This window comes from Parastagonospora nodorum, assembly GCF_000146915.1.
Source record: "Parastagonospora nodorum SN15 chromosome Unknown scaffold_24, whole genome shotgun sequence".
Classification (NCBI taxonomy): Eukaryota; Fungi; Ascomycota; class Dothideomycetes; order Pleosporales; family Phaeosphaeriaceae; genus Parastagonospora; species Parastagonospora nodorum.
The window spans coordinates 318648-345059 of record NW_001884572.1 but is presented as its reverse complement, the minus strand read 5'-3'; the positions used below and the strand labels follow the sequence as shown (position 1 = coordinate 345059).

General features: G+C 52.4%; 13 protein-coding genes across 13 annotated transcripts; 6 read left to right on the top strand and 7 right to left on the bottom strand.

Annotated features, from left to right (window-relative positions):
- Window positions 1-1053: 1053 nt before the first annotated feature.
- Window positions 1054-1824, top strand: SNOG_12943 (hypothetical protein; the record flags this gene model as incomplete). Its single annotated transcript, XM_001803105.1, has 1 exon — window positions 1054-1824. The coding sequence occupies one exon, from the start codon at window positions 1054-1056 to the stop codon at window positions 1822-1824; it is 771 nt and encodes a 256-aa protein (XP_001803157.1).
- Window positions 1825-2273: 449 nt separating this feature from the next.
- Window positions 2274-2844, bottom strand: SNOG_12942 (hypothetical protein; the record flags this gene model as incomplete). The annotated part of the gene is made up of 2 exons (XM_001803104.1): window positions 2274-2712; window positions 2771-2844. 2 exons carry the CDS (start codon window positions 2842-2844, stop codon window positions 2274-2276), a joined length of 513 nt encoding a protein of 170 aa, XP_001803156.1.
- Window positions 2845-4319: 1475 nt separating this feature from the next.
- SNOG_12941 (hypothetical protein) lies at window positions 4320-6197 on the top strand (the record flags this gene model as incomplete). Its single annotated transcript, XM_001803103.1, has 3 exons — window positions 4320-4554; window positions 4630-4830; window positions 4885-6197. The coding sequence occupies 3 exons, from the start codon at window positions 4320-4322 to the stop codon at window positions 6195-6197; spliced, it is 1749 nt and encodes a 582-aa protein (XP_001803155.1).
- A 203-nt stretch (window positions 6198-6400) lies between these two features.
- SNOG_12940 (hypothetical protein) lies at window positions 6401-7608 on the bottom strand (the record flags this gene model as incomplete). The annotated part of the gene is made up of 2 exons (XM_001803102.1): window positions 6401-7044; window positions 7092-7608. 2 exons carry the CDS (start codon window positions 7606-7608, stop codon window positions 6401-6403), a joined length of 1161 nt encoding a protein of 386 aa, XP_001803154.1.
- A 637-nt stretch (window positions 7609-8245) lies between these two features.
- On the top strand, window positions 8246-12089 carry SNOG_12939 (hypothetical protein; the record flags this gene model as incomplete). The annotated part of the gene is made up of 5 exons (XM_001803101.1): window positions 8246-8353; window positions 8440-9028; window positions 9375-10036; window positions 10499-11549; window positions 11701-12089. The coding sequence occupies 5 exons, from the start codon at window positions 8246-8248 to the stop codon at window positions 12087-12089; spliced, it is 2799 nt and encodes a 932-aa protein (XP_001803153.1).
- An 802-nt stretch (window positions 12090-12891) lies between these two features.
- SNOG_12936 (hypothetical protein) lies at window positions 12892-13147 on the top strand (the record flags this gene model as incomplete). The annotated part of the gene is made up of 3 exons (XM_001803100.1): window positions 12892-12942; window positions 13001-13064; window positions 13116-13147. 3 exons carry the CDS (start codon window positions 12892-12894, stop codon window positions 13145-13147), a joined length of 147 nt encoding a protein of 48 aa, XP_001803152.1.
- Window positions 13148-13473: 326 nt separating this feature from the next.
- Window positions 13474-14484, bottom strand: SNOG_12935 (hypothetical protein; the record flags this gene model as incomplete). The annotated part of the gene is made up of 2 exons (XM_001803099.1): window positions 13474-14103; window positions 14152-14484. The coding sequence occupies 2 exons, from the start codon at window positions 14482-14484 to the stop codon at window positions 13474-13476; spliced, it is 963 nt and encodes a 320-aa protein (XP_001803151.1).
- Window positions 14485-15612: 1128 nt separating this feature from the next.
- SNOG_12934 (hypothetical protein) lies at window positions 15613-16537 on the top strand (the record flags this gene model as incomplete). Its single annotated transcript, XM_001803098.1, has 2 exons — window positions 15613-15917; window positions 15967-16537. 2 exons carry the CDS (start codon window positions 15613-15615, stop codon window positions 16535-16537), a joined length of 876 nt encoding a protein of 291 aa, XP_001803150.1.
- A 21-nt stretch (window positions 16538-16558) lies between these two features.
- On the bottom strand, window positions 16559-17500 carry SNOG_12933 (hypothetical protein; the record flags this gene model as incomplete). Its single annotated transcript, XM_001803097.1, has 2 exons — window positions 16559-17060; window positions 17153-17500. 2 exons carry the CDS (start codon window positions 17498-17500, stop codon window positions 17028-17030), a joined length of 381 nt encoding a protein of 126 aa, XP_001803149.1. The 3' UTR covers window positions 16559-17027.
- A 746-nt stretch (window positions 17501-18246) lies between these two features.
- On the top strand, window positions 18247-19299 carry SNOG_12932 (hypothetical protein; the record flags this gene model as incomplete). Its single annotated transcript, XM_001803096.1, has 1 exon — window positions 18247-19299. One exon carries the CDS (start codon window positions 18247-18249, stop codon window positions 19297-19299), a length of 1053 nt encoding a protein of 350 aa, XP_001803148.1.
- SNOG_12931 (hypothetical protein) lies at window positions 19216-20210 on the bottom strand (the record flags this gene model as incomplete). The annotated part of the gene is made up of 2 exons (XM_001803095.1): window positions 19216-19218; window positions 19335-20210. The coding sequence occupies 2 exons, from the start codon at window positions 20208-20210 to the stop codon at window positions 19216-19218; spliced, it is 879 nt and encodes a 292-aa protein (XP_001803147.1).
- Window positions 20211-21151: 941 nt separating this feature from the next.
- SNOG_12930 (hypothetical protein) lies at window positions 21152-22485 on the bottom strand (the record flags this gene model as incomplete). Its single annotated transcript, XM_001803094.1, has 2 exons — window positions 21152-22036; window positions 22141-22485. The coding sequence occupies 2 exons, from the start codon at window positions 22483-22485 to the stop codon at window positions 21152-21154; spliced, it is 1230 nt and encodes a 409-aa protein (XP_001803146.1).
- Window positions 22486-24291: 1806 nt separating this feature from the next.
- On the bottom strand, window positions 24292-25902 carry SNOG_12929 (hypothetical protein; the record flags this gene model as incomplete). The annotated part of the gene is made up of 4 exons (XM_001803093.1): window positions 24292-25199; window positions 25243-25396; window positions 25434-25498; window positions 25554-25902. The coding sequence occupies 4 exons, from the start codon at window positions 25900-25902 to the stop codon at window positions 24292-24294; spliced, it is 1476 nt and encodes a 491-aa protein (XP_001803145.1).
- Window positions 25903-26412: the final 510 nt, after the last annotated feature.

The following is a 26412-nucleotide window of genomic DNA, read 5'->3' as shown; positions in this document are numbered from 1 at the left end:
CACGGATAAACCGCAAAGTCATGCGTTTCGCGAATCCACCAGAGAAAACATTATTCACAAACAGAATTGATTTGCTGACGTATCAAGACATCGAAGGCACACAGAATCCAATGACCGGAAACGTTCGCGATCGCTTTCCACTTCCTCCATCAACGGACTTTCTGAGGCACTCACGAGTACCAAGTGGTAGTACCGTAAAACATCCTGAAGATCAAGCCGCTCAAAACATTCTCGCTCCTGGACCGCAGGGCTCGGGCATACATCCACCTCTGCTCGGTCGTACGCAGCTCGGCATGCCTGCGGTTACGCCATACTCTCAGCAGTCTACGCACGAGATGATACAGCGTCAGGTTCGGGCCGCTCGAAACATGAATCTGGGTCTGCAATACCCAAGCAGCCATGGCAATGGCATGGCGTACCCGGTCTCCGCCGGTTCAGATATGCGTACAAGTGTGAACCTTGGACAAGACGGCTGGGCTCCAACGCAGTCACACAGTTCTGCGCAAAACAGCGGTCGTCCTAGCCTGCCTTTTGTCGTCACGGATAATTTCGCGCCACGTCCAGGTTTTCAGATGCCAAACATCAACACGGCTGGACTGGACGTACCTTCTCGAGAGGAGATGACTTTCGAGGATCATATGCGTCTCTCGGCTCCTGGTTCGCGTGTATCATCTCGTCAGCCTTCAGTTGTGGATGGAGGTCCTTCAGCCCCTGTATCACGAAATACATCACGTCGGGCATCTCGTCAGTCATCTGGAGAACACTTGCGCTTGTCGCTGAACAGCAGTGCTTCAGGACCAGCTGAAGGCGGCGGCGGCAACAGCAACAGTGAAGACATACATCGCCTAATAGTCAAGCTCCCCATGCCCGCGCGAGCTGAAACACAAGGTACGATGCCACGGCATTCTCTGTCTAATTAGAACTAACGAGAAGCTACAGCTTTCCTTCGAGCCCATCGCCCAGGCCGGCCACCCAGGCAATCCCACCATCCGCCTGCGTATCCACAGCAACACCTATGACGACCACGGGACTCCAATCTTCTCCATCCTTACCATGCGCTTGCATGACTTCTTCGGCCCGCGCCTTGAATACTACTGCGCCCAGCGCGGCAAGCGCTACGGTACGGACTGGAAGTTCATCTTCAAGTACCCAGCTCCTATGCCCCTCCACCCTAACCGCGAGAAGTTCTTCGACATCAAGTACAACATGAAGCCCGCCGGCTGCTACGACAAAGGCTACCCAGGCTGCTCGATGCGCGACGGTGATATGTTGTTGGTGGTCACTCGTCGCGCCAGTAGTGCGTCTGACGACAACGATGCTGAGCTCGGCACCCAAATTGAGTGTCAGCGCATCTGTATCCAGAACGGCGAGACGGAGATATGGCAAGCCCCAGACATCAACAGCGAGTGGTACCGCAATGCAGACGCGGACCTTGCCAATACGCGTCGCCAGCTAGCCATGTACCACAACGACCTGGTACAGTTGCGCGCTATGCAGGCTCACCGCGAGAATACGGTTACGGGCCTACAAGCACAGAACATGCAGCTCAAGGGTGAGATTGAGATGTTGAGACAGGCTCGATTGCCGTATGCTGCTGCTCCTCCGCCACAGTATAGTGAGCAGGATCAGTATGCGCGTTATGGCGGACATGTCAATGGGCTTCCTCAGCCTCATGGTCTTTCTGGCGGTTATACGCAGACTCGTTCGGGCTTTCCTCCGGGCTCGGTGGCCAACTTTCTCCAGGCGCAGAACATTGCGGATGCGAGGCGTCGCGCGGCGGTGAGTGGTGCGGCGGATCAGGTCGGTGCCGAGCAGGAGGAGTAAGTGCGTGCTCTTACTTAGTGGGGGCTTAAGCGTCTACATAAGAGCATGTCATTTTTCTCTCCCGGTGCGGTGGCAAAGCCACACGGAGCGATTGCGGAACGATGCAGGGGATGATTGGATAGACGGTGTATATGGAACAGCTGTGTAAACACCGCTGCTACGTGGATTTGTACACTTACAGCACCATCGCAGTCGCACAGCTATGCATCTAAGTACATGAGTACAAAAAAAATCATAAAAATAGTGTTCGTTGTACAAAGCGTGTAGTTTTGACGCGAACTGCCGTCAACTGTGCATTAGTACTGGAAAGCCTTGCAAGCATGCAATCTTTTTAGGATCGGATATTTGCCCGCTCTAGATCAGATCACCCGACTGCAGACCCAGTGTAAACCTAACATACTGTAATGATACACGAAGATATTCTGGATCATTTGCTCAACATGAACAACCTATAACCCCTCGAATCTCCTCTCCTTCTTCGTACTCAAGCCCATGGGAGCGCCAAACGCCATTCTCCCGACCTCATTCTCGGCCCTCTCGTCCCCGATGAACCCCTTACAAGCAGCAGCCGCGTTCCTCCACTGCTTGTCTCCTTCTGTGGCACCTAGTATCTCCGCATACGCTGTACCCGCCTTGACCATGATCTCTGCACCCAGCCAATGAGAGAACGGTTTCTTGATAAAGCTGTAGATAGCCAACGCTAGCAGTCCGAAAAGATGCGCACTCAAGAGTACAGAGCCGACGATAATGCCAGCCATCGATAATGAGGTTCTGATTGTGACGGTGCTTTCACGACTTTCCTCGGTGGTCGCCTGTTGGATGTGTATCATGGTATCATTGGATGTAAGAGACGCAGGGTACGTGTACGGAGCGAGAATTCTGGCTCTACTGATATATGTATTAGAAATACGGCACGGGCGTCCGTGATTCCGAGCTACGCAAGTACTTAGTACGGCGAATTGGCAAAGCCAGCAATGTTGCCGTTGCTGCTGTATCATCCATTCTGCCGGCCTTAGTCATCCTGGGCCTCTACTTCGTGAAGCGTATGATTGTGAGAATCGGGCTTGTGATCCTTTTCACAGCAATCTTCTCTGTCGCGCTTGCAGTGTTCACATCTGCTCGCAAAGTGGAAATCATCTCTGCAACAGCAGCGTATGTGAGTCGCTTGGGGTTTTTAGGAAACGAGCTAATATCATTGCAGTTTCGCCGCTGTCGAGGTGGTCTTCATTGGTAGTAGTAGCACCAATGGTACTGGATAGCAGGAACCTTCTTGATCAATTCTCGAGTGTTATATGCTGTAGTTGAAGTGAGTGACAAGATAGCAATATCCACGAGCCAAAAGCAATGACCAATAATCCTGAGATGCTGCAATGCCTGCGTTCTATTGCGTGTGATAAAGGAGCTGCTTCGGCTCAAATGGTGTCAGAAACCGCAGACACTTTTCGGCAATGTACCGCCGCCAGTATTGAATTCTTCTGATCGGACTCAAGTTGCAGGTTTATGTGGAGCGAGTAATGATTAGCATATGAGACGTAGGGTACATATCATGACGTGGACGGTGGCTATGATCAGCAGAGCTATGTAAGCGGCACAGATTCGATCAACCCTAACTTCAATTATAAGTTACCCCTCTCCTTTCTGCAGCAAAACTCACTCATGTAGTACATTACGCAGCGGTCAATGTTCTCGCTATAGACATCCTATACCTACATGCCGCTAAGACGCTAACTTATCTACATGTGGACGTGTGTTCAAAAACAACCATGGAAGCTAACTTCTTTAGTGATTAGAATACCTCACACAAAGATCAAAATATGCGCAGAAAAGTAGAATTTGGTAGAGTTCCAAAGGCAATGCGACCGCTCTCCTGTCTGACGTTTGGATAATGGCAAAAGTGGTACCTCCGCGCGATCCAACCTCCGAAAGCTGCGATCACACCTATACATCATACCTCCGCAGTAAGAAAGACCCAAGAACAATCCACGCGACACATGTATGTACCGTCTAAGACGCTGTGGACCGATCACTCTTCCTACGATAAATCCAGTTGGAGTTGCCTAAAGAAGCGTAGCGTGCTCTGGCCTTATTCCCCACAAGCATCCTCCGCCCGCCGTGATTTGTCAACGGCAAGATCGCCCCAAAAGGAAGCTTCTCCAAGCTTTGCCAATCAACAACCAAGCCTTAGACACCCTTGTGCATAACAATACAGAGAGGGCGGCAATTTCGGCTACATTAGGAAGCCGGTTCATATAGCTCCTAAGCTACGTTATCTGTACTGGAAGGTGGAAGGATGCTCCCACTTAGACGGATTGCAACATTGGCCAACGAGCACAGGTGACCTGGATGGCGTGTCGCTAACGCGCATGCGATGCTGGACCTATTTGGGCAGGTACCAGGTACATGATGATGCAAGGGGAACATCGACGGACCATAAGAGTGGTTGGTTGTCTTCTACTCATTGTTGTGCCAGCCGCTCGTTCGCTCTTGTCATCACTATGTACACCCATCAGGTGCTTTCTTGGGTCGCGCTTTTGGCGACTGCTTGCGTCGCACGTCCAACCAGCGATGTTGACTTCAGCAAGGCCGTTGTGGAGAAGCTGGATGCTGCGCCTGTTGGTTGGGTGAAGGATGCTTCTGCAAACCTGGACAAAGATTCGACGTCGATTACTCTCAAGGTCCATCTTGTGAACAAGGATATGGACAAGTTCCACGATCTTGCCATGAACGTACGTCTATACCCAGAATAGTAGCCTGATTAGAATCAAGCTAATATGAACGAACAGATTGCTACTCCAGGACATGCAGAATACGGCAACCATCTTGACCACGAAACCATCCTTGCTATGATCGCACCGAAGCAGGAGTCCACTGATCTTGTCATGCAATGGCTCACGAGTGAAAACCTGAGCCCCGAAACCAAGATCACGACGAAGGGCGATTATGTCACCATTGAGGCTAACGTAAAGACAATTGAGAAGTTACTGGACGCAGAGTACAGCGTTTTCGGTACGTGCAGACCCATGCCAAAAGCCCCCTCCTTCCCATTCTAACCAACAACAGTCCGTCCTGGAAGCAACGAGAAGGCCCTCAGAACCCTCAAATACAGCCTGCCAGCCAGCCTGAAAAGCCATGTAGACATGGTCCAACCCACCACCTTCTTTGGCCTCAAGCAACTACGCTCTACGATCTCCGAGCACCACGAAATCAAGGATGACAACAACAACAAAGCCGCCCAAGCCGTCACCGGCTGCACCGGCACCCGCATAACCCCAACCTGTCTCGCCAACCTCTACAACTTCGCGTCCGCCAAGGTCCAAACCGTCGGCCTCCTGGGCATCGCCGGCTTCCTCGAAGAATACGCCATCAAAGCGGATTTCACCACCTTCCTAAACAGCTACGCCTACTTCTCCAACAAGGCCAAATCCTTCACCTGCGCCGCCGTCAACGGCGGCACGTGCCCCAGCTCCCCACCCGGCATCGAAGCAAACCTCGACGTCCAGTACGCCGGCTCGATATCCACATCTGTGCCGAATACGTACTACAGCACCGCAGGCCGCGGGCAGTTTCTGGGCTCCGGGAGCAATACGAATGAGCCGTATCTCGAGTTTTTGAACTACTTGCTCGCACTGCCTGCTGCACAGTTGCCTAACACGCTATCGATCTCGTATGGCGACGACGAAGCGACTGTCCCGCTTGCGTACGCGACGAATGCGTGCAATCTCTTCTCCCAGCTAGGTGCGAGGGGCGTGTCGATTCTCGTGTCCTCGGGCGATTCGGGCGTGGGGTCGACGTGCAGTGTGAACGGCAAGGCGCAGTTTACTACCGCGTTCCCCGCTGCGTGTCCGTGGGTCACCACTGTCGGCGGAACTACTGGTAACTCGCCCGAAGCAGCGTGGACGAGTGGTGGTGGCGGGTTTTCAGAAATCTTTGGACGCCCGTCTTACCAGGACGCTGCGGTGTCCAAGTGGTTGAGTACGGACACGACGCACACTGCTGTGACGAAGTACTTCAATGCTTCGGGCCGCGCGTATCCGGACATTTCTGCGCAGGCGACGAACTTCGTTATCATTGCTGGTGGAAGCGCGCAGTCGGTGTCTGGGACTTCGTGCTCGGCGCCGGCGACGGCGGGTATCATTCAGTTGTTGAATAGTGGGCGTATTGCGGCTGGGAAGAAGGGGCTTGGGTTCTTGAACCCGTGGCTGTACGGTACAGCTAGCAGTGGGTTTACTGATATCAAGACTGGAAAGATTACCGGATGTGGTGGGCAGATCTCTGGAGCTGGGTTCAGTGCGGTGAGTGGATGGGATCCAGCGACGGGCTGGGGAACGCCCAACTATGGTTCTCTGCTCACATTTGCGACTTCAACTGCTTAGACGGCGGACCGGTAGTAGGATATGCAACTACAATCTGATTATTATACAACAATGCAGCCTCTCTCTTCGAACAGGGGCTATGGTATCAATGTTCCCAAAACGACTCAAAAAAATGCAAGCCCCAATCTTTGCGCCAATGCAGACGCTGGTGATGCATCAAAACGCCCAAGCCATATACAATATCAAACACGACACCATTGCATCTATTCCTCATCATAGCCCTTGGCCTTCTCGCACTTTACTGACACAAGCTCTGTCTCGCCTTTGTCATCCACGACAAGCGCAGTCAGATGTCCACCGCTGGCACAACCAGTGTCCAGCCCCTTCGTGTATTTATGTATATTCAATCCGCGCTTTCGGTTGTGGCCGTAGATAACCGTAGTGCGCTGATGTTCCTTAAGCTTCTCCTGTTGGTGGTTCCAGAACTTCTCCCAGGGTGTGCCACTGTGTTTCGACGATGGGATGCGCGTCTTGAGATCGATTGTGCGCATGTTCATAACATGTACAGGATCTTGCTTCTCAAGCGGGGTATCAGGTACGAGGCCGGCGTGGACGGAGACGAGGTTGCCGAGATTCGGGACGTGGCCGACGCGTAGGATGACGGGGCATTGTTGTAGGAACACGAGGTCCTTGCGAGATAATTTCTTGGCGAGCTTGAGCAATTTCTTGTCGCCGTTGGAGTGCGATGCGGAGTCGACAAAGTCAAGAGGATGCTCGTCATCCGCGGATGAGGGATGGATCTGTTCGGCGCCGGCGATGGTGAGGAGGAGCTTGTCTTCCCAGTTGCCGCGGACGCAAGAGGCGCCGAGCTGGCGGACCATTTTGATGACGCCAGGCGAGTCGGGGCCTGTCTTTCGTTAGCATGAGATGATACTGTGGAAATGGTTGCCCTACCCTTCGTGATCATGTCGCCAGCCAGGACGAGATGATCATGCTTGTGTCGGAAATCAACCTTGTTCAGCAAATGCTGCAGCTCCTCCTTGCAGCCGTGCACATCGCCCACAAAGATGAGTCGCTTCCCCTTCTTAGGGAGATGCTCCTCGTCCATATCCTTGACCTGGATCATGTCCTTGAAATCCGGGCGCAGGTTGCTGCCATAGCCCATCGCCGGTGCCTCGTCCATCAGCTTGATTTCGTACCGTATTGCGGCGCGCCGTGGCCCAAAGTATGTGCACCAGCTTAGTAGGATTAAGACTGCGACACCAAAGGCGGCGAGTAGGTTGCGCTTGACGCGTCGTGGAACGTTGTCGAGTCTGTTCTGCCACTTGACGGGGATCAGGAAGTCATCGTCTTTGCCGTAGAAGCTGTCTTCCTCATCAGAAACGTCTAAATCATGGCGGTGGTCTGGTATCAGGTCGATGAGGGGAGTGTGGGCTTTCGACGCATACGGATTATCGCGGTAATACGTCATCGGTGCGGTAACCCTCGAGGAAGCGATGCGCGGTTGGACAGGGGCTTCAAAAGCGCGTGAAGATGTTCCAGGACGCTGTGGAATGCAGGAATGTATATTCCGCGCCTTGGAGTATTACTGAGAGAGGCAGCTTGCGTGTCGCGCTTGCTAAACGCTATTGATCAGGGACAAAGCGAATGCGGCTTTTTCTGGCCGCCAAAGTTTCTCTGGGGGTTGCGAGCATGTGATGACGCCGGAGCGTGATGCAGCGAAGGAGTGACTGAAGTGCTGATGCTTGTGAAGAGGTCTGAAGCAGCTACGGCGCGCTTCACCGCACGCCCCTGCCCTTTCATGGTGTCGTCGCTCTTCTAGGCAGAGACGATCAGCAAAAGGCTTGGCCGGGGTTGGCAGCCACGTGCCGTTAGTTCCGGGGTTAAGGTAACCTAGCGCGGAGCCTCATCGCTTGTGCGTCCCATCTACCTTCACACGGACTCTCTGGTGTCCTGCAAAAGTTTGGACATTTCATCAGCTCAGCTTCTCCCTACATACTTTGTCGTCAAATTGGCACGTTTTGGACTTGGCATTAGGTGCTACTCGGCAACCATCTTACCTGCACCCTGATAATCATGCCACTCAAAGCCACAACACTTCACCAAATATGATTAATGCTTATCGTCTCGCCTCTCCAGCAAGCACTGTCGACGGTATGGGTGAAGTCGTAGTCTTCGGCGAAGCTCAAGTAGGCAAAACATGCTTCATAGACATGGTAGGACACCTCATCTAGCCTAAACCATGTATCACTTTAGCTGGTGCATCAAATATCTTGCTGTTACGTTGACATCTCCAAAACAGCTCACCCAAGGCCGCCACTTCGCGCAATACATGGGGGTAGGACTTGAAGACAGTCTTCATCGGATGACCATCAATGGCGAAGTCGTGGAGGCTTACTTCACCGACCTCAGCTCCACCACGCTCAGAACAGCGGATGCAAACTTCAGCCCCGAAATTTTCATACAAAGTCTCTCGGGTGCTGTTGGCGTCGTTCTGCTGTACGATATCACATCTCTAGAAAGCTTCGAGCACATCACGGAGCAAAGCTATGCTTATGCTTGCATGTGTAGCAATTACATGGGCGAGAATGCTGGTGACAGAATCCGCGAGTACATCTTAGTCGGCAACAAGAAAGACATAGTTGAGAAAGAGCCTGAGAAGAGGCAGATTGATGAAGAACTAGCAGCAGAATGGGCGCAAAGTCAGGGCATGCGACATGTAGAGCTGACCACGCACAAGAGAGAGGACGTAGAGAAAGCCGTCCATGATCTGATGCGATCCATCATGCGGGCGAAAGAGTTTGCTAAAAAGGAGAAAGCCAGAGGTAAAGCACCGAGAATCAAAGATCACAGTGACATCACTACCAAAGCGAAAATCAAGCAAGCTTTGGGTATGCGCAAGAGCGATGCTTGAGAATTGATGGGCATCCAGAACAGCCGCACCAGTACCCACTACGCGAACCCCACCTTTACCCCACATCCTCCAGTACCTGCATACAGACCCACCGTTCGAGATCGCCAGGCAGTCCAGAAGATCGCGCTAGAGCCGAGCGAAGCAGAATCTCAAATACCCTTGGAGATCCAAGACTGTATCAATGACGTAGGACGGAAATATCTCCGCAACATGAGTACATCAATCCTACGACGAGCACGCCGTGCAAAGATGCAACTAACGCTCAGAACGATATCCCCTCGTTTCCACACCATCTCGTAATATACCAGCCATGTCCACTTCAGCAATGCAACCTCTAATCCTCATCTCCGCCACCCCCTCCCCTTTTGCCCGAATGAACCGCATCGCCCTCGCTCTAAAATCCATCCCCTTCACGCTCAAGAACGAAATCCCATGGGAATCCGCTACCGAAACGCCCAAATACAACCCCCTGGAAAAACTTCCCATCATGCTCTTTCCCGACTCCCGCGCCCCCGTGTACGACTCGGCGCATATTCAGGAATACATCGTCGCGAAATATGCCGACCTACCTCCGCGCTTGATCACAGGCAACGTCGACCAAGACCTGGAAATTCGTCAGATCGTCGTCCTAGGCGAGGGTTGCTTGGACGCCATCGTACTGAATCGCTGGGAAGGACGGCGAGACAAAGACAAGCAGAGTCAGCTTTGGATGGACAGGCAGAATCGCAAGATCGATGGAGCGTTGCGCGCATTTAACGATATGGTTGTTGCGCGCATCGATGCGGGCAAGGAGTATCTCGTCGGCGAGGAATTGACAATTGCGGATATTGCGGCGGTGTGTACGGTGGGTTGGATTGGATGGGCGGGGATCAGGGAGGGCTGGGAGGAGAAGTATCCTGTGCTGGCAAAGTGGGTGGGGAAATTGGATGGGCGCAAGGAGTTTAGGGAGACGAGGCCGGTTATGTTTGATCTGAAGGAGACCGTTGTGTAGGCTGGTTCAAAGCTTCTCTGTGTAGTTTGATTTCGCTGATGTATTTCGATATTTGACTTGGCTGAACGTCGCGGTGGGCATCTCCACCTTATGAAACCATGGGTAACGCCCGTGGAATAATCATCCATGATTGGTCTGCTTCGTCCCAACATTAGCTGTGCCGCACATGTCAGCATTTCTCTTGCAAAGTTGTGATAGCGACACGGCTTCTGCATTCATTAATTCCTATCGCAGTAGGCAGTCGTCGTACATATAACCGCAACCCCAGCTGCCCTTCGCATTTCCTCATCCTCTTAGCACGCAGCCATGTTTCTAACGCTTGCTTTGTCACTCGCTGCATTGCCCGTGACTCTGACCATATGGTCTGCAATCTCTCTCAACGCGAACATCCGCAAAGCAAGAGGGATAGGCTTACCCATCCTCGTTCGCTGGACCACGCCCACGAATCCCCTGTAGATGGCTTTTGGAAGCAACATTGTCCGCCTAGCTCGTCGTCTCGGAATCGCTACCGAAAACTTCGACCGCTTCTACCTTTTCGGCTGGGAAGCGAACGAGCGGTATCAAGTGCATGCCGAGCTCGGTGATGCATTCACACTAGTCGCGCCTGGGGGTTATTGGGTATACGTCGCGGACCCAAAAGCTGTCTGGGATGTGCTCAAGCGTCCCCGAGACTTTGGCCGTAACATTAAACAGCTTGAGGTTCTCAACGTGTATGGGAAGAATCTGTCGACTACGGAGGGTCATGAGTGGCAGAAGCACCGCAAGATCACGGCAGCGACGTTTACGGAGAGGAATAATGAGCTGGTATGGCAATCGTCGCTTTCGCAAGGGCATAGCATGCTGCAATATTGGCTGGACCGCGCGCCGAAGCCGATTCGAAGCGTTGCGGATGATTCTAAGACTTTTACACTTAATGTACTAGCGGCCGCGCTGTTTACAAAGGAGTATCCGTTTGAGGGTCAGGAAGAGATGAAAAAGCGCCATACCAGTATAGAAAACCCATCAGACGACTCTCACCAGTACCGCAATTCCTTTTCAAGAATCCTTCGAGGCATCATTCTCATCGCCATCTTCGGCGGCGAAACCCTTCGGAAATCCTCATGGATGCCGACTTCCTGGAAGCAGGTCGGCCAAGCGGTACAAGATTTCCGCTCCTACGTCCTGAAAATGATCCAAGAAGAGCGTGAGAGTATCGCGAACAACACATCGACACGCAAGGATCTCGTATCCGCTTTGGTGCGTGCTTCGCTCGTCCAGCAGCCCGACGACGCCCGCGACATGACCATCTCCGAGCAGGACATGATCAGCAACATCTTCGTGTACGGCTTCGCGGGCAACGACACGACTGCGATTTCCCTCGCGCATACGATCGTGAACCTCGCTGCTCATCCCGCCACGCAGGAATGGATCAGGGAAGAGATCCAGCATTACTGTGCAGACGATGATTCCACCGCGTGGCCTTATGACACGTGGACGAAGCTCGTACGCTGCCAGGCTGTTGCTGTAAGCATTCAAACCTACCCATAATAACCTAGCTGTACTTACTGAATTGAACTAGATGGAAACTCTTCGTCTTTGCCATCCCCTCGGCTCCTCCTCCAAACTTACTAAAACCTCCTGTGATCTCACTGTGGAAAACTCAATATACACCATCCCAGCAAATTCCAACGTCTCCCTCAATTTCTCCGGCCTACACACCAACACGCAAATCTGGGGCTCGAGCGCGATGACCTGGGATCCCGCGCGTTTCATCGATGGCAAAGGCATCGGTGGTGAACAACTCCGTATCTTCCCTGACGGCGTGTATGTACCGTGGTCATATGGCGAGCGCCTGTGTCCGGGGAAGCGTTTCTCGCAGGTCGAGCTCGCGGCCGTCGTGGCGGTGTTGTTTCGCAAGCATGGCGTTGAGGTTGTGCCGGAGATGGGGGAGGAGGTGGTGGAGGCGAGGGAGAGGGCGGAGAGGGTGTCGATGGATATACAGATGACGCTGCTTAATGAGATGTATCAGCCGGGGAAGGTGGGACTTATGTGGGCGGAGGTTGAGTAAGGCGAATTGGACGTCATTGATGGACCTGGTGATCGCTGATGTCTTGCATTGCTTCATGGTTAACAGGTGTCGGAATAATTCGTACGCGTTGTGTTTAAGGTTCTGGACGATATCTGAGAGCATTTCGGTTAAGCCGTCTGACTTCGAGGCTGTTTTGGCACTTTGTATATTTAGGCTTGTGTATAATGTGATAGTTGCATTTGAAAAACAACGCTTACGACATGTAGAAGGGCTAGTACCGAACTCAACCCTGGTTCACTCCTGACTTCAGCCCAGCAAAATGAAGGTGATCCATCGGAGTTCCGCGGCTGCAATGAACCGTGGATCAGTGTCCATAGTAACCTAGATTTTCATTAAGAGCACATAAACTTGCTCTGTCGCCCTTTTCTAGAACCTCTTAATACCCATATTGCACATCTTTTCCATATAATGCACGATCAAAACCTTCTTGAATCATTCAATACTATTACTTAGAGATAAAATGTCTCTAACTCTGACTTCCGCTCAAACATTCGCCCACGCCTCAATCATGGGAGGGGCACATGCTCTTTTAGTAAGGGCACCGAAGTTCAGACTAATAACTTCTCGTCCGCTTAGCCAAAGAAGCTTCTCAACATTTGCCCAACAAGAAGCGCCAAAAGCGGTAAAAGTGCCTCCAAGACTCCTCGCCCGTCGACTGCGACAACGGCATCAGATTGCACAGATATCCGCCCAGCCAGTGTGTTACCAAGTGCCAAGAAAATTTGCGACAGCCTACAGAGCCGGCCAGTCCGGTTCATCATGGTTTTGGTGGGCATTTAGGATGGCGTTTTGGCCATTTATCTCTGGAGTCTGCATGGGGGCTTTGGACGAGGTTCGTAAAGACTTCAAGAGAAATATACGTGGAGTCTTAGCTAACCTTGAGATTTTAGCTCCTGGCCACGCTGGAGGATAGATCCAATCCAAATTCAGACAGTCTACAAGATGTTGAAAGTGGTACGTATTTGATCTTCGATGCTGTATGAACGATTTTAACTCAATATACAGCAAAAGAGGATGTAGTCGAGGAGATCAGGTAGATTACAGGTTACTGAGAAGGGAGGCTGGGTTGTTTGTTTATTGATTGGTTCGAACTTCAATACTCCGAAATGCTGATGACTGTAGGTCGCTGATTTTTCAGGAACCCACCCTACTTTTGTTTCTTGTATGTATAGATGCTACAGACGGAAAGTGGGCGTCAGCCACAATTCAACAGTGGATGAGACCTGCAGAACTTGCTTACGTCACCACGTGAAGCCAATAGAAGATCTAGCTACCAGCCACGTACTCAAAGATCCATATCCAATAATCACTCTCTACGTGCTGTACATCAATAAAAGCTCAAGCTACCACTGTTCTTCATGGTCTAGTCTGATCCTCCGAACGTAGACCCAATTTCACCCCATTTGACCTGGCTAAAAGTGACTGTGGGATTCTTCACCTTCTGCTGAATTGCATCAGGGAAGCCCTCGGTGGCATTGCAAGGACCATTTGGCGCACCATCGAGCCAGGCCATGCCACCGCTTTTATCCCACCAGAGACTGAATACAAGGACCATACCACGCTCTAGAGCGTCGCCCATGGTTTTGTGGCCGCCAAACTTATTGTATTCTCTGGCGCGAGGCTGAGCTGAGCACCAAACCTGGTCCATGGTGACGTTCTGCATAGCGTTTTCGATAACCACACCGTCCTGGACGTATTTTCGCACGATGGCCTGGAGCACGCCGTATTTGGCTGGAAACTGAGTAACGACGGTGAAAGGTCGAGTCGTGTCAACCTTCAGACCAGGGCCGTAGAAGTCCTTGGAATTCCGGAAGTTGTAAGCGTTGTCTCCGCAGCCCGTCTTGCCGCAAACACCAGTCACGCTACAATCGTCGCCAGTACATCTAAAGATTCCTTCCTTGGCGCATACATGAGGCGCAATCTGGTTCGCGCGATTGTTTGCCTCCCAAATGTCCATTTCGTTGCAGCATGCGCCTTCGTTGTTGACATTGGCCTATGAGGCATTAGCTGTTGCTCAGCGCAATGTACCGGATATACTTACTTCACCATTTATGAATGGTTTGACACCGCACTGAGCATCGCAGTATCCTGTGCCAAAGGCAGCACCCGCAGGGTTGAGGTCTGAGCGTCCGCCATTGACGTCCATCTCACTGAGGTATAAGGCGCTGTTAGTGCCACATGGCAATTGCGACATGTCGACGTCAAATGAGAACTCATTGCCGTTCAGCTGCAGCATCTCGTACTTTTCTTCGCCTTCAGCCAATAGGTACACCCTAGGGCTCATGTATTCGCCATTAGGATTGAACATATCAAGACGGAGCTTCCCGCCATCAGTAAACACCGCCTGTGTGGTGTAGTTTTGGATGCCTTCCATAACACAGTTCTGGGCGCACGCCTCTTTGTCTGGACATGCCGTCGGGTTAAGTGGATTATTTCTGTCACCACAACTCGCGGTCGAATTGGTTTTTGGGTGGATGTTGTGTCTCAAAGCATCGATAACAATCGCAGTGTTCTGTGGTTTGCATCCACCAGCTTTCGTGCATTTCCAGGTTGCTAATTTGGGTCGCACTTCAGGTGTGGTTCTCGAGTGTTTGGGCGGCGGCTAAACTCCAGCAGGGTGGCTGCAAAAATCGAGGAAGATATCATGTTAAGATGTTTGAAGAATTGACCCATCAATCAAAAGAAATAACCGGCGAACTGATTCTAACGGATTACAACACTACTTATAGCTTTTCTATCAAGAAGCGCCCGGTCCGAAGAGTCTTCCCGGGATGCGTGGTCAATAATTTGAGTCTGCCCACCGGTACTTGCTCCGGTCTGAACTTACGCTTTGGTGTCGTTTTGGGTATAGTGAGTAACAAGGGGCAAGTCAGCACTCTTCCCAAAACGAAAGAAATGGGGTGATTGAAAATTTAATAACGAGATTAGGTGTTATGTAGATATGCGACATACCGCAGGAAGTTCGGGTGTTTCCGTCCATGTCAAAGGGTGGGCCGGCTGTCCACAGAGATGGAGAGGTAGTACTACATGTTGTCGACTGCGGCGGAAAGCGGCCAGACTGCAACAAGCAGTAGCCTATCCTACAGGCTGAAGTTATACGCAGTGTCGCTGGGCTTCGACCGCGATGCGAAAATTCGGTGTGTAGCTTTAGGCTATCAGAAGATGCACTCCAGTTCCGTCGTAGTTGATGACCTGTAGAATGTAGGTACAGTATAAGTGCAACGCTAGTGGCCGTGCCCACCTTCCAGTCTCCATGCGAGCGACAAACATCTGTTTTCCGCCCGCGAGGACTCTTGTGCTGTGGTAAGTGTAATGAGGCAAGAATACTGTGGCTATCTTGGGACTGATGTCTCTGAGAGAAGGAAGTTTGCAGCCTGCAAAAAAACGCATACGTGTGCGGCTACCCCTCTTTCGCATCAACCCTGGAGCCGATGCGGCTGCCATTGTTCGTCATAAAGCCCAATGGACCGCTTGAGTTCTCGACACCTCTTTTCCGACAATCATGAGCAAAGACGCGATCGAAAGAAGCAATGATGGAGATGTTGTGGCTGACATCAATTACTTCCCGGCCACTGGGAAGCCCATCTCAAAAGCATCATGGAAGCCGCGATACTTGGGTGAACCAGACCAATTTACGAGATCTATGACCATACGCGATGCGCGCGGAAAGGAAGAAGAATTCGATTTAAATATGAAAGGCTTCACTTTCATCCGCCTGCCTCCGGCAAGTCGAGTAACACGTGAAGATGATGAAGAGACAGTGAAGCGCAGTTACTACCCCGAGCTCGAGGAAATTGCAAAGAAATTGTACATCTACAATTCCCGGCTTTAGCTAAAGCAGAAACTAACGTCGCAGAACCGGTGCATCAAAAGCGCACGTCTTCAACCACGTCATGCGCGCACACACTTCGCCAGCCTCAAAAGGTATTCAAGACGCCCAAGGCCGCTGGCAAGACATTCCTGCCGGCCATCCACACGTTGATTATGCCGATACATCGGGCGCAATGCTAGGTACTCGAGCGGAACTAAACCTTCCATTATCCATTGACACACTCTTCGACACCAGCAGCCGGTATGCCTTCCTCGGCATGTGGCGCCCTCTCAAAACCGTACGTCGAGATCCGCTCGCGGTATGCGATGCGACAACAGTGTCGGACAAGGATTACCAAGTCCGCCTGCGCGAGTTCAGTCGAACGGGTATTAAGAGCGCGAACTATGTCATGAGCCATGCTGATGAGAAGGAAACGCATGAGTGGTGGTATTTGAGCCAGATGCAGCCAGATGAGATGGTTGTATTCAAGGGATTTGATACGAAGCAAGACTTGCCTGGCTGGAGATGTCCACATACGGCATTTAGAGTGAAGGGAAGTGAGAAAGAGGAGGCGAGGGAGAGTGTCGAGGCTAGGGTCATTTGCTTCTGGGACTGACGCCGGGTGTTTCTTGGGAAAGAAGAGGCCATTTGAAATTCGATTTCTTGTACCCAGAAGATCATGTTTTCGCCTCGATGTCTGCTGAGCTCACTCATGGTCCGTCTTCGTTATCACATCTTCCCACTCCCCCAACAGCTCCAATGTACTCGTACACTTCCCTCCAATCGCAGCCGGCGCATCACTTCCCAGCGGAATCCTGACCGGCACCTCTTTCCCCTCCCCTGCACCCTCTTTGCACAGGATATCGACGATGATCTTACTCCCCTTTTCCACATCACCCGGCTGCTTCCCATCCGCCGCCAACGTCGCGGCCAAATTCTTCCCCACCCCAGTATCACTATAGCATTCCAGTACCTTTGCGCTCCGAACCCTCTTGCTCGGATTGAGGAAGTCAGTACGAAAGTACCCAGGCTCGACGACCGTAACACTGATACCAAGAGGAGCGAGTTCATCCCGCAACCCCTCCGTCAGGCCCGAAACGGCGAACTTAGTCGAGCTGTACAGTGCATACCCAGCTCCGCTGTACCAACTCCCTATGCTGCCGAAGTTTGCAATGGCGGTATGGTGTGATGCAGAAGTAGCGCGCATATGTGGCAAAAACGCTTTGCACACATTCAACGTACCCAGCACATTTGTGCTGAAAATGGCGAGATCTTCGGCTGGAGAGGTTTCTTCGATGGCGCCGAAGAGCATATAGCCCGCCGCGTTGACGAGATGGGTTATGTAGCCGTATTTGGAGACTGCGGCTGACGCTACGGCTTCAATGGAGGGCTGGGGGAAGGTCACGTCGAGAGCGACTGTGTGCGCGCCGGCGGAGGCGAGGAAGGATAGGGAGGAGGCAGAGCGTGCGCTGGCAATGACTTTGTGGCCGCGCGAAAGGGCTTCGAGGGCGATGGAGTGGCCGAAGCCGGCCGAGGCTCCAGTGATGAACCATACAGGTGTTTGAGGAGAGTTGGACATTTCAGCGAATGCTTTCGTTTACGTCGGTCTGCTCTTTGACTGTTCTGATCGTTGTGATATAGCCTCAGAGATATCAACTTTTTAGAGCTGTATGCGCTGCGTTATGCCGTATTGTATATTGTACGAAATGTTTGGCTTCTTTGCACAAACTTTACACAGCCGACCGAACCTCATTATATACACAATCTTCGTCCCACATATTTCCTCATCCATCCCTCGATATCCTGCTTATCTCCGGCTAAATCCACTACATCCACACTCGCAGATGGATATCTTGGCCCGACTTTGGTCGGAATTCCATCAGGGCTGGTGAAGCATCGCTAGGCTGTACCCGAATAAATTCGGCAATCTATTTTCGTCCTCAGGGATGACATGCGACTGCAAGAATCGTCTTCTTGCATAGAGTGCTTAAAAGGTAGCTTTTCAAGCTTTTGTGGCTGGTGCAGGTGGAGCGCGGGGCAAGCTCTCAGCCATTGGAGAACATGGCGACCGAAAAGCACCACTTCGTCGAGTTATACGATCGCTTTGAGTTGTACGTTTCTACTGCACTTGTGTAGGCGTAGCAGGCTTTGACACCAAATCAGTGAACATAGTCCTGCATGAGGTGAATCATCGAGAGACACGTCGGTACTTCCACAATTGTGGAGCCTGCTGCCTGCCCGTTGCCTGCTGCAAATACTTGTAACTCAATTCTGACTTACGGCTACAATTTTCTCAACGCAAATCGAAGTAACCTTTGTCACGACATGGAGGAGAATACATTATCGCTGCGACAGCCCATCACAAATCTATTGGCCCTGCCGCGGGAAATACAAGATGTAATCATCGCGCACCTTGACTTAGGCCAACCAAGTAGCGAACGACGATTCTGTTGCATGCCAGATCGCACTCTCCTTGACTTGTCATACACATGCAAAACCCTACGTACAGCTGGTATGCCTGCGATATACAAGCACATCAACTTTATTGCATGGGAGATGAACGTAGACCATCCATTCCATCGCACAGCCGCCCTCCTCCGGACACTTTCATCGTCCGATCACCTACGCAGATGCATACAAACACTCGAAATACGGCGCTTAGACCCAGCTGATAGAACCGCTGAGCAGTTGCTGGAGCACACACCACGCCTCGCAAGCCTTTCATACTGCTATTACATTGACTTTTACCACGAGGGCGATCCGCTGCCTATCAACACGAAACGTCTTCTAAGCGCGCTTGGGCATGTTCAAGGAACTCTGCGGCATCTGACCATTGGGTATAAAGCGAGGACAAAGTACCATGGGCTCTCGAATCGGCAGCGGCCGCCGATACTACACTCTCCTTGCTCGTTCAGGCATTTCGCAGTGGTAGAGCACCTGGTCATTCCGCTGGACGTACTTCTCGGCTGGGATGTAGAGCAAGCGCCGCCACTTGCGGATGTCCTTCCGCCGAGTCTTGTCAGTCTCAACTTCGAGCGAGGAGCGCAGCATGGCTTCCAGGACCCAACTGAGCATGACCCATTGTATGCGGTACTGAAGCCATTCGTCGAGGGAGGGGAGTGGAAATCTCACACGCCAAGGCTCAAGCGTGTGAGTGGAGACATTCGCGTGGGTGATCCTGTTGCGGGAGGATACAGGGAGTTGTACAGGAGGAGCAAGGCGGTGGAGAAACTCCTGAACGACAACGGGCTGGATTATCCTGAAGATGTGGAACAGCTGCTGGCGAATAATTTCCTACTGCCACAGGGCGAGTGGAGAGGGGGGAGGAAGGCGTTTACGAAGCGGCTGATGTGGGAGAATCTCGGGCTGGAGAAATGAGATGGTAGGGGTGTTTTCCATCATGCTTCACCCACAATCTTTTCTCGGGGATACTTCAGAAATTCCTCCCACTCGGGTCCCAGGTCGTTCCAAATGAGATCGAAAATGTACACGCCAGCATCGCCGACCTGCCACAGCTCCTTGCCGCGATGTAAGAGCACCGCATAATACGCCATAACGACCAGCGCCTCTGGCCTTTTGCTTTCGAGTAATGCGGTAAACATCGGCGGCACCAGCATCGCCCAATTATAGATCATCTGGTGCTGGCCCTGGCACAAACCCACATCTGCACCGCCCACGTCGAAGCCGAGCTGCAAATAGTTGATCGCCGTGCGCGTCGCCATTTTCTCGTCCTCGGACAGGTCAGGTGATCTATTGATAAGATTATGCAAGGAATGGCAGTCCTTGCCAACCGGTTCTCGCAATGTGAATGCGTGGCTCATGGATAACATGGGCTCTAAATCCGACTTCATGAGCAGCGGCCAGGCGGAGTAGGCAATTACAAAGATCCCTCGATGCATGTTTATACACTGCACATAGTGCTCTATGAACGCATCCAGGCCGTCAGGGTGGCGTTTGCTCAATGTTTCTGCCAGGAAATGATGGCCCAGGACTGACGAAAAGAGCAATACCGCGACGCAGTTCGATTCGTCGACCGCGGTCCAGCTAGCATTGAAGAGCGATATGGCACGCGTTTGCAGCGAAACTGCTTGATGAAGATAGTGTGCGGCTCTCTCGGGACGAAGGCATGCTAGATGTTGCGCTGAGAAGGCGAGGATCGCGTGGAGCAGATATGGGGTTTTGTTGGCTTCCCTTAAGCCAAGGCTGAGACCAGAATAGTTGTAGTTCTCAACGCCAGTGCCAAGATTGAACATGTCGCTGTCCTGGGCCACGTGGATAAGCAGATCCATGTGGTCGAGATTTACCGCAGCGTCTGAGCTTGGTTCCTGGAGAAGCGATGGGCCTGGAGAGCTGGTCGGTGATGATGGCGTCAAGGGCAAACTCGCTGGAGTTTGAGTGGAGGCCTTTCTATGCCTTTTTCCACGCGGTACCGAAGCTGTGTCAACAGCCGTCTTGACCTGTGCCGGAGATACATAGCTGCAAACCCGATCCGACACCGCGCAAAGACCGCACACAGGTTGCTTCTCGTCGCACTACAACATGTCAACATGAGGAGATCTTTTAGAGTAGCGCTCATGCACTGACTTTGACATGTCGTCGTTTGCTATCAAAGCGCGTCAGCCTCGAACAACGCACCCTGATGTCTGGAACTCACCACTCTGTGCATCCACCCCTTGACTTTTTATGGCTACGTCTTAACATCTCGTGGTAAATTAGCAGTAGAAATGGCTAGCTAAGCTCAAATACGCGTGTTACATGATCACCTTTTCGGATGCACAGACCACGGTGAGATGACATAACGCGCGTATCCGACCATTCCGGCCTAGCTCATCTTCCACCTTCCACCCTTTATAGAACTCTTCGAAGACGTTCGGGTCCAACTATGGCCTTGCGACCAAAACTCTTTATATAAGCAATTACTGCGCAAGAAAATTCAGCTTGGTGTATATGGTGAAAACAGCAACGTCGAAGCGATCTGCTTTCTCAATTTTGACCACGACCAACACTGTCAGGATGTGGCCTTCCTGCATCCTTTTCGCACTGCAACTTCCTGCCTAGCCATCTATCTTCCTCCACAACGAACTCGGAGGGAAAAAAATTGATTCGCAGTCCTCCTAACATGCAAGAGAAATAGACGCTCCGATGAGCTCTTGATATCACAAGACATCAATCGCAAAACAACACAACATCACATTAAAAACATCAATCATACAAACTAACCCTAGCTTCCTTACCTACTCCTCCTAATTCTCTTCGACCGCCCTCCCCCATCCTCACTCGACTTCCTCTTCGCACCTGGCACACGTTCATCAACCGCAGTCCTTCCATCCAACGCCACAGCATCTCCAACTCCCGGCGCCGCAATAAGTGCAGGCCCTCCCCTCACCCTCCTCGCCTCCTCAATTTCCTTCGTAACCTCCTGCGTCGTACTCGGCCGAAAACTCTCCCCGCCAAACTCCCCCTCACTCTGCTCGCTACTACTCAGCCTGCGCGAAGATGGCGGGCCACTTGCAGCGCCTCCATCTCGCGGCGCCACGACAGGGTCAGCAACATGTCTCCTCCGCCTCTCCATAATCTGTTCCGCCGTACCCGGCCGATAACTCTCATCCCCAAACTCCCCGTCACTCTCACTCTCGTGATTACTACTCGGCCTGCGCGTGTCTAGCGGCCCATCATCATCCTCAGACGATTTATCATCGTGTCCCGGGCGCTTCCTCGCATGCCAATGCCAATGCTTCGGCACCACAGCATCCAGTGCGAAATCTTCCTTCTTCCACTCCCAGAGCATGTCGGTGGGAACGTCCGGGCCGGAAACGCGCATTGCAGTTTGCTCCCATTTCTCCAAGCCGTCGGCCGAGGCCCAGAGGATTTCGTTGAGCTGAGGGCGCGCATCTGGGTCAGCTGCGAGACATGTTCTGACGAGGATTTCCAGCTCAGGCCAGTAGCGGAATCTGCGCCCGAGGAACGTGGCGCTGGGTTTGAAAATGTCGATTTTCGGGTCGGACAAGTTGTAGAATTCTTGGTTCATCAGCTCGTACATGATCTTGCCCGTGTTCCAGATTGAGGCGCGGACGTCGATGGGGGTATTACGGCGGTTGGCGGGTGGGGGTTGGAACTGCTCCTTTGAGAGAATTAGCGTGTCATGGAGAGGTAGGTTTGCGGCGTTTGATGACTTACTGGAGGGCGACAGCCTTGGGTTCCAATACCCTTATATCTTACGGGCCTTGCGCTTTGCAGCTTTGAGGCTTTATTTGGATACTTGTTGTGCGCCGTGTGGCCGAAGTCGATCATCAGCGCTGTCTTGTAGGAGGCATACCAGTGGGGTGTTGGGCGGCCGATGACGACGTTACGAAGCTTGATGTCCACGTTCGTCAGGGGTCGCCAGCCAGCAGCTCTGGGTAGGTTTGCATTGCTCATCAACCTGTCAGCGAATGTGGGTTCGTTGTGGGCGACTGTGCGACCTGTATGCATCATATGCAGACACTCGGCAAGGCCGCGGAATATCAGCCAAAGCATTGGCTCTGGGAATTGGCGCTTTCTGGACGTTTTCAGCTGCTGATTCATTGCGATAGTAAACAGTGTACTCACTCGGGCTTTCTGCTTTTAGCACTTTCTATCAGGTCGTGCAAGCTGCCGTGTGGTGCCCAGTCCAGATAAAGGTAGCCAAGGCATGGAGGAACACTGTCCCGGTTTCTAAATGACCAGCCCCGTGTCTTTAGAACATTGTCACAAGCTTGCAGAGAGGCCTGGACATCATATTCCGCCCTTACGAAGGCGCGTACATTCTCCAGATTGTGTTCTCCTTGAACCTTGACAGCCATACGCTGCGGAAGGCATTAGTAGGTAACGAGTAGTATGAGTCTAAGCACTCACGTCTTGTACTTGTCCATAGTCATCGACACTGGCAAACAAATGCACGACTCTTTGGTAAGCTAGATGATTATTCGGAGGCTCAAGGTGATGGTGCGGGTTGCGATAGATGGTCTTTTCGTATCTCCAGTGACGACCATCTCCGGGTGCGGTACGGTCAGCTCGTACCTTGAGCAAGTCGTTGGCGGTTGGGAGAGGAAAGTCACCTGGCGTGGCTGCAATGCAAACGTGGCCGTCTGGTGGCCCCGTGTGAGGAACCGGGAATGTTTCCCACATATATCTACGGTGCCAGTTGTGCCCCATAGTTTGGTAGAATGTGAGATCCTTGGCGACTTGTGCAGCCCAGTTCGTGATAATCTCGGCCTCGAGGGTGGCTGTTCGTGTTAGCACGCGCTTCATCCCAATATCCGTATCTGCCTACCATCATTGTTGGCCCTGTCGGTCACCACAGTCCTACCAATAGCGTAGTTCTGAAAATGCCTCCGCTCAGCCACGTTAGCTTCGGGGATTGAATCATAATGCTTCTGTATCGCAGCACTGAGCTCGTAGTTCTGCTGGGCTAGTCGCGGATCAGGTTCTTTTCTCCCAGCTTTTATCAAACCTGGCACTGTTGAAGCTGGGTTGGCTCTACCATCCCAGATGTCCTGATAGTCTTCAAGATTTACCTGCACGACTGCATGATTGTTAGTAATGCATGGACAAGGGGACTGAAGATCTCACATTGAGACCAGTGCAAACGTTTTTTCCCTCGTTGGTTTGCACTATTCTGTGGCTCTGAATTATTGTCTAGCTTTATCCCAATCGAGTAGAGTCGGAAGTCCGCCTTATCGGCATCTGATAAAGCATCGCAATAGTGTTGATCCACCCTGTTGAATCCATATATCAAGTCCTGCTGGACCATGTAGTCGCCGACAGGGCCGTTGTTTGCTATCGGGCTGGCCATTTTTGTGAGTAGACGCCAGTGAAACCAGATCGACTTTTTTGTAAAGGATTCCGAAGACACGCGCCGTGTACCTGCTTTTGAACAGTCACGTTGATGGAGCGCGTCTTTGTCCACATGCGCTGCACAATGCCGTTGTGCTGCTTGACGACAACAACGGCAAAGAACGGCCTCGAATAGGGAACAATGTCTATTGTCATGGTTCTTTGTTTGTCATGAGTGACAACGGCGAAATGAGGTTATGTTGCGACGGCATGGACGAAAGTATCTGGCGGTACTTCGTAGGAAGCAATTCTCACAGAAGTATCAACGAGCTGAGAAATCATCAAGTCGCGCCAATCTCCCAATCCCACGCGCACACCCACAATCACCATGACCAAGCCCGCTTCATGTTCGAAGGATTTGGATTATCATTAACTATCTGCCGTCCTAAAAGACCGCATCATCTGTTCTATGTATATGCCCCATATTTCAAACGCCTTCCCATGCCCTATATCCCATCATCATGAACTATATACAACCCCCTCTCTTCTCTCTCTCTCTTTCTTAATCGACATCTCCTACCTCCTAACCTCCCAAACCAAATATGGCCCGATAACACACGCCGCCGTCCAAACAATCATCGCACTCTCGACCGTCAACACATACGGCGCCTTCCACACACTCTCTTCTTTCAACCTACACCACACGGCGTAAAATGCCACGCTGAAAAAGTGATACACGAGTACTAGCGGATTCTTGATCAACCCCGACAGCAAACCAGCAGGCTCGCTAATGTGCTTTCCTCCGAGCTGGAAGTACCTAAAGCAGCCATTCTTCAGCGCTTCGACCTGCGGGGTGTTTGCCGCGAAGAGCGAGTACAGCGCCATGGCGAGGATGTTGATAACTGAGGAGCCGGATTTGCGCGCCCAGTGGAATTGCGACATGGCAGATAGGACGGCGGAAGTGTCTTCGAGACTCGGTACGTTTGCTGGGGAGAGCAGGGTGGACAGCGTGACGACGTCGTTGAAGCCGACGGTCATACCACCACCGGTGAGCGGGTGGCGCATGTTCATTGCGTCGCCGAGGATGATGAGGCCGGGGGTCTTTTGCGTCTGTGGGGGCAGGAAGGAGTTGGGCATTGAGCGCAATTTTCCCGCTTCGATGGCGCGGCGGAAGGAGGGCTGCACGCATTCGGGCAGGTTGGGCAGCGCGACGTTGAGCATGTGGTTCTTCACACCGCCAGCTTTGACGCTGGCGCTGGGCAGGCCGTCGGGGATGTCGACGAGGATGCGGGTCTCGTGGGTGCCGATCTGGTAGATGAGGATGGGGGGTGCGTCGGTCAGGATCACGTGGCCGTGGTTGGGCATGGGCAGTTCGGCGTCGATGAGTTCGAGGCCCCAGAATTTGCTGCGGACCTCGGGCTGCTGGGCGATGTATTCTTTGCGGAACTTGGAGGCGTAGCCGTCGGCAACGAGTGTCACGGCGCCGAAAGTAGTAGTCTTTGTTGCCGGCGGTCTGGCTCTCCACACCCAGGACCTGGTTGTTGTATTCGCTCTTGACGATGTCGGTGACGGTGGTCTCGACGACGGTGACGTTTGGCGTGGCGCGGGCCTTTGCGCGCAGCTTGGAGATGAAGCGGGCCATGGTGGAAGGAGCGGCTCCTCTGGCGGGCTTGGAAGGGGTCTGATTCGACGAGGTTGTTGGGGTAGGCGATGCGTACGGGTTCGCGGTGGTACGAGACTTGGTAGCCGTAGCAGGGGATCGCATCGATGTCGTCGAGGCAGTCTGTGAGATTGTGTTAGCCTCCTTTCATACCGCAGCCACAATGGAGTATACACACCCTTCATGCCCAGCTTCTCCAACGCATTGACACCGCCCGGCTGTAGCAGCTCTCCCACAATCCGGTCAGGCTCCTTCAGGCTCTTCTCCAGCAATAACACGCTTCGGCCCTGCTTGCCAAAGGCCACCGCCGCCGCGCACCCGACAATGCCCGCTCCGACGATGACGACATCCGCCTCGTGGTGTTCTAACCGCCTCCTCTCCTGTGCATCTGCGGTGTTGATCGTCCCCGAGTTGGTGGTGGGCACTGAGGACGTCGACGTGCCGCGGTTGCGCAGATGCGGAGGCCGGAGTTGTGACGACGTCGGCGGCATTTCCGCAATCTTGGAGCCCGAAAACATGGTGAGCATGATGGGCAGATTGTGTGGTTGTGGTGCGTATTAAGTAGCAGGCAGTGGAGGAATGCGGGCGAGCGAGCCAGCGATTAATTGGAGTGAGAAGTGACAAGGCAGTTGCATGCAACTTTGTTTCGTAGATCTTGCTCAAAGAGTTGGTGTACAACGTCAAAACAGGAGCTGGTTCCAACTAGCTGCAGGGTCCGCAGCCTTGCGTTTCCCAAGTGGCGAACCCGCGATCTTAAATCGCCATGATCCGCCACCCCAATCGCGTGGCGGTGAGGCTTTTCTGCCAGGGGTACCGCGCCAATCACCCGCATCACCTGAGCATCATTTCATGCTGCAATCGCACGCTGGTCGGACCATGTCTGAAAGAGTCTTTTGCTGCTGTGGAAAAGTCACATGCGCTGATGTGATGGGAGTGCAGAAGGTTCCTGATGGTGTGGATGATGCAGCGCTTATCATGTCGCCCTTATGCGCAATGAACGTAGCTGCGACCATCGCCATTGTTCCGCGGAATCTCAT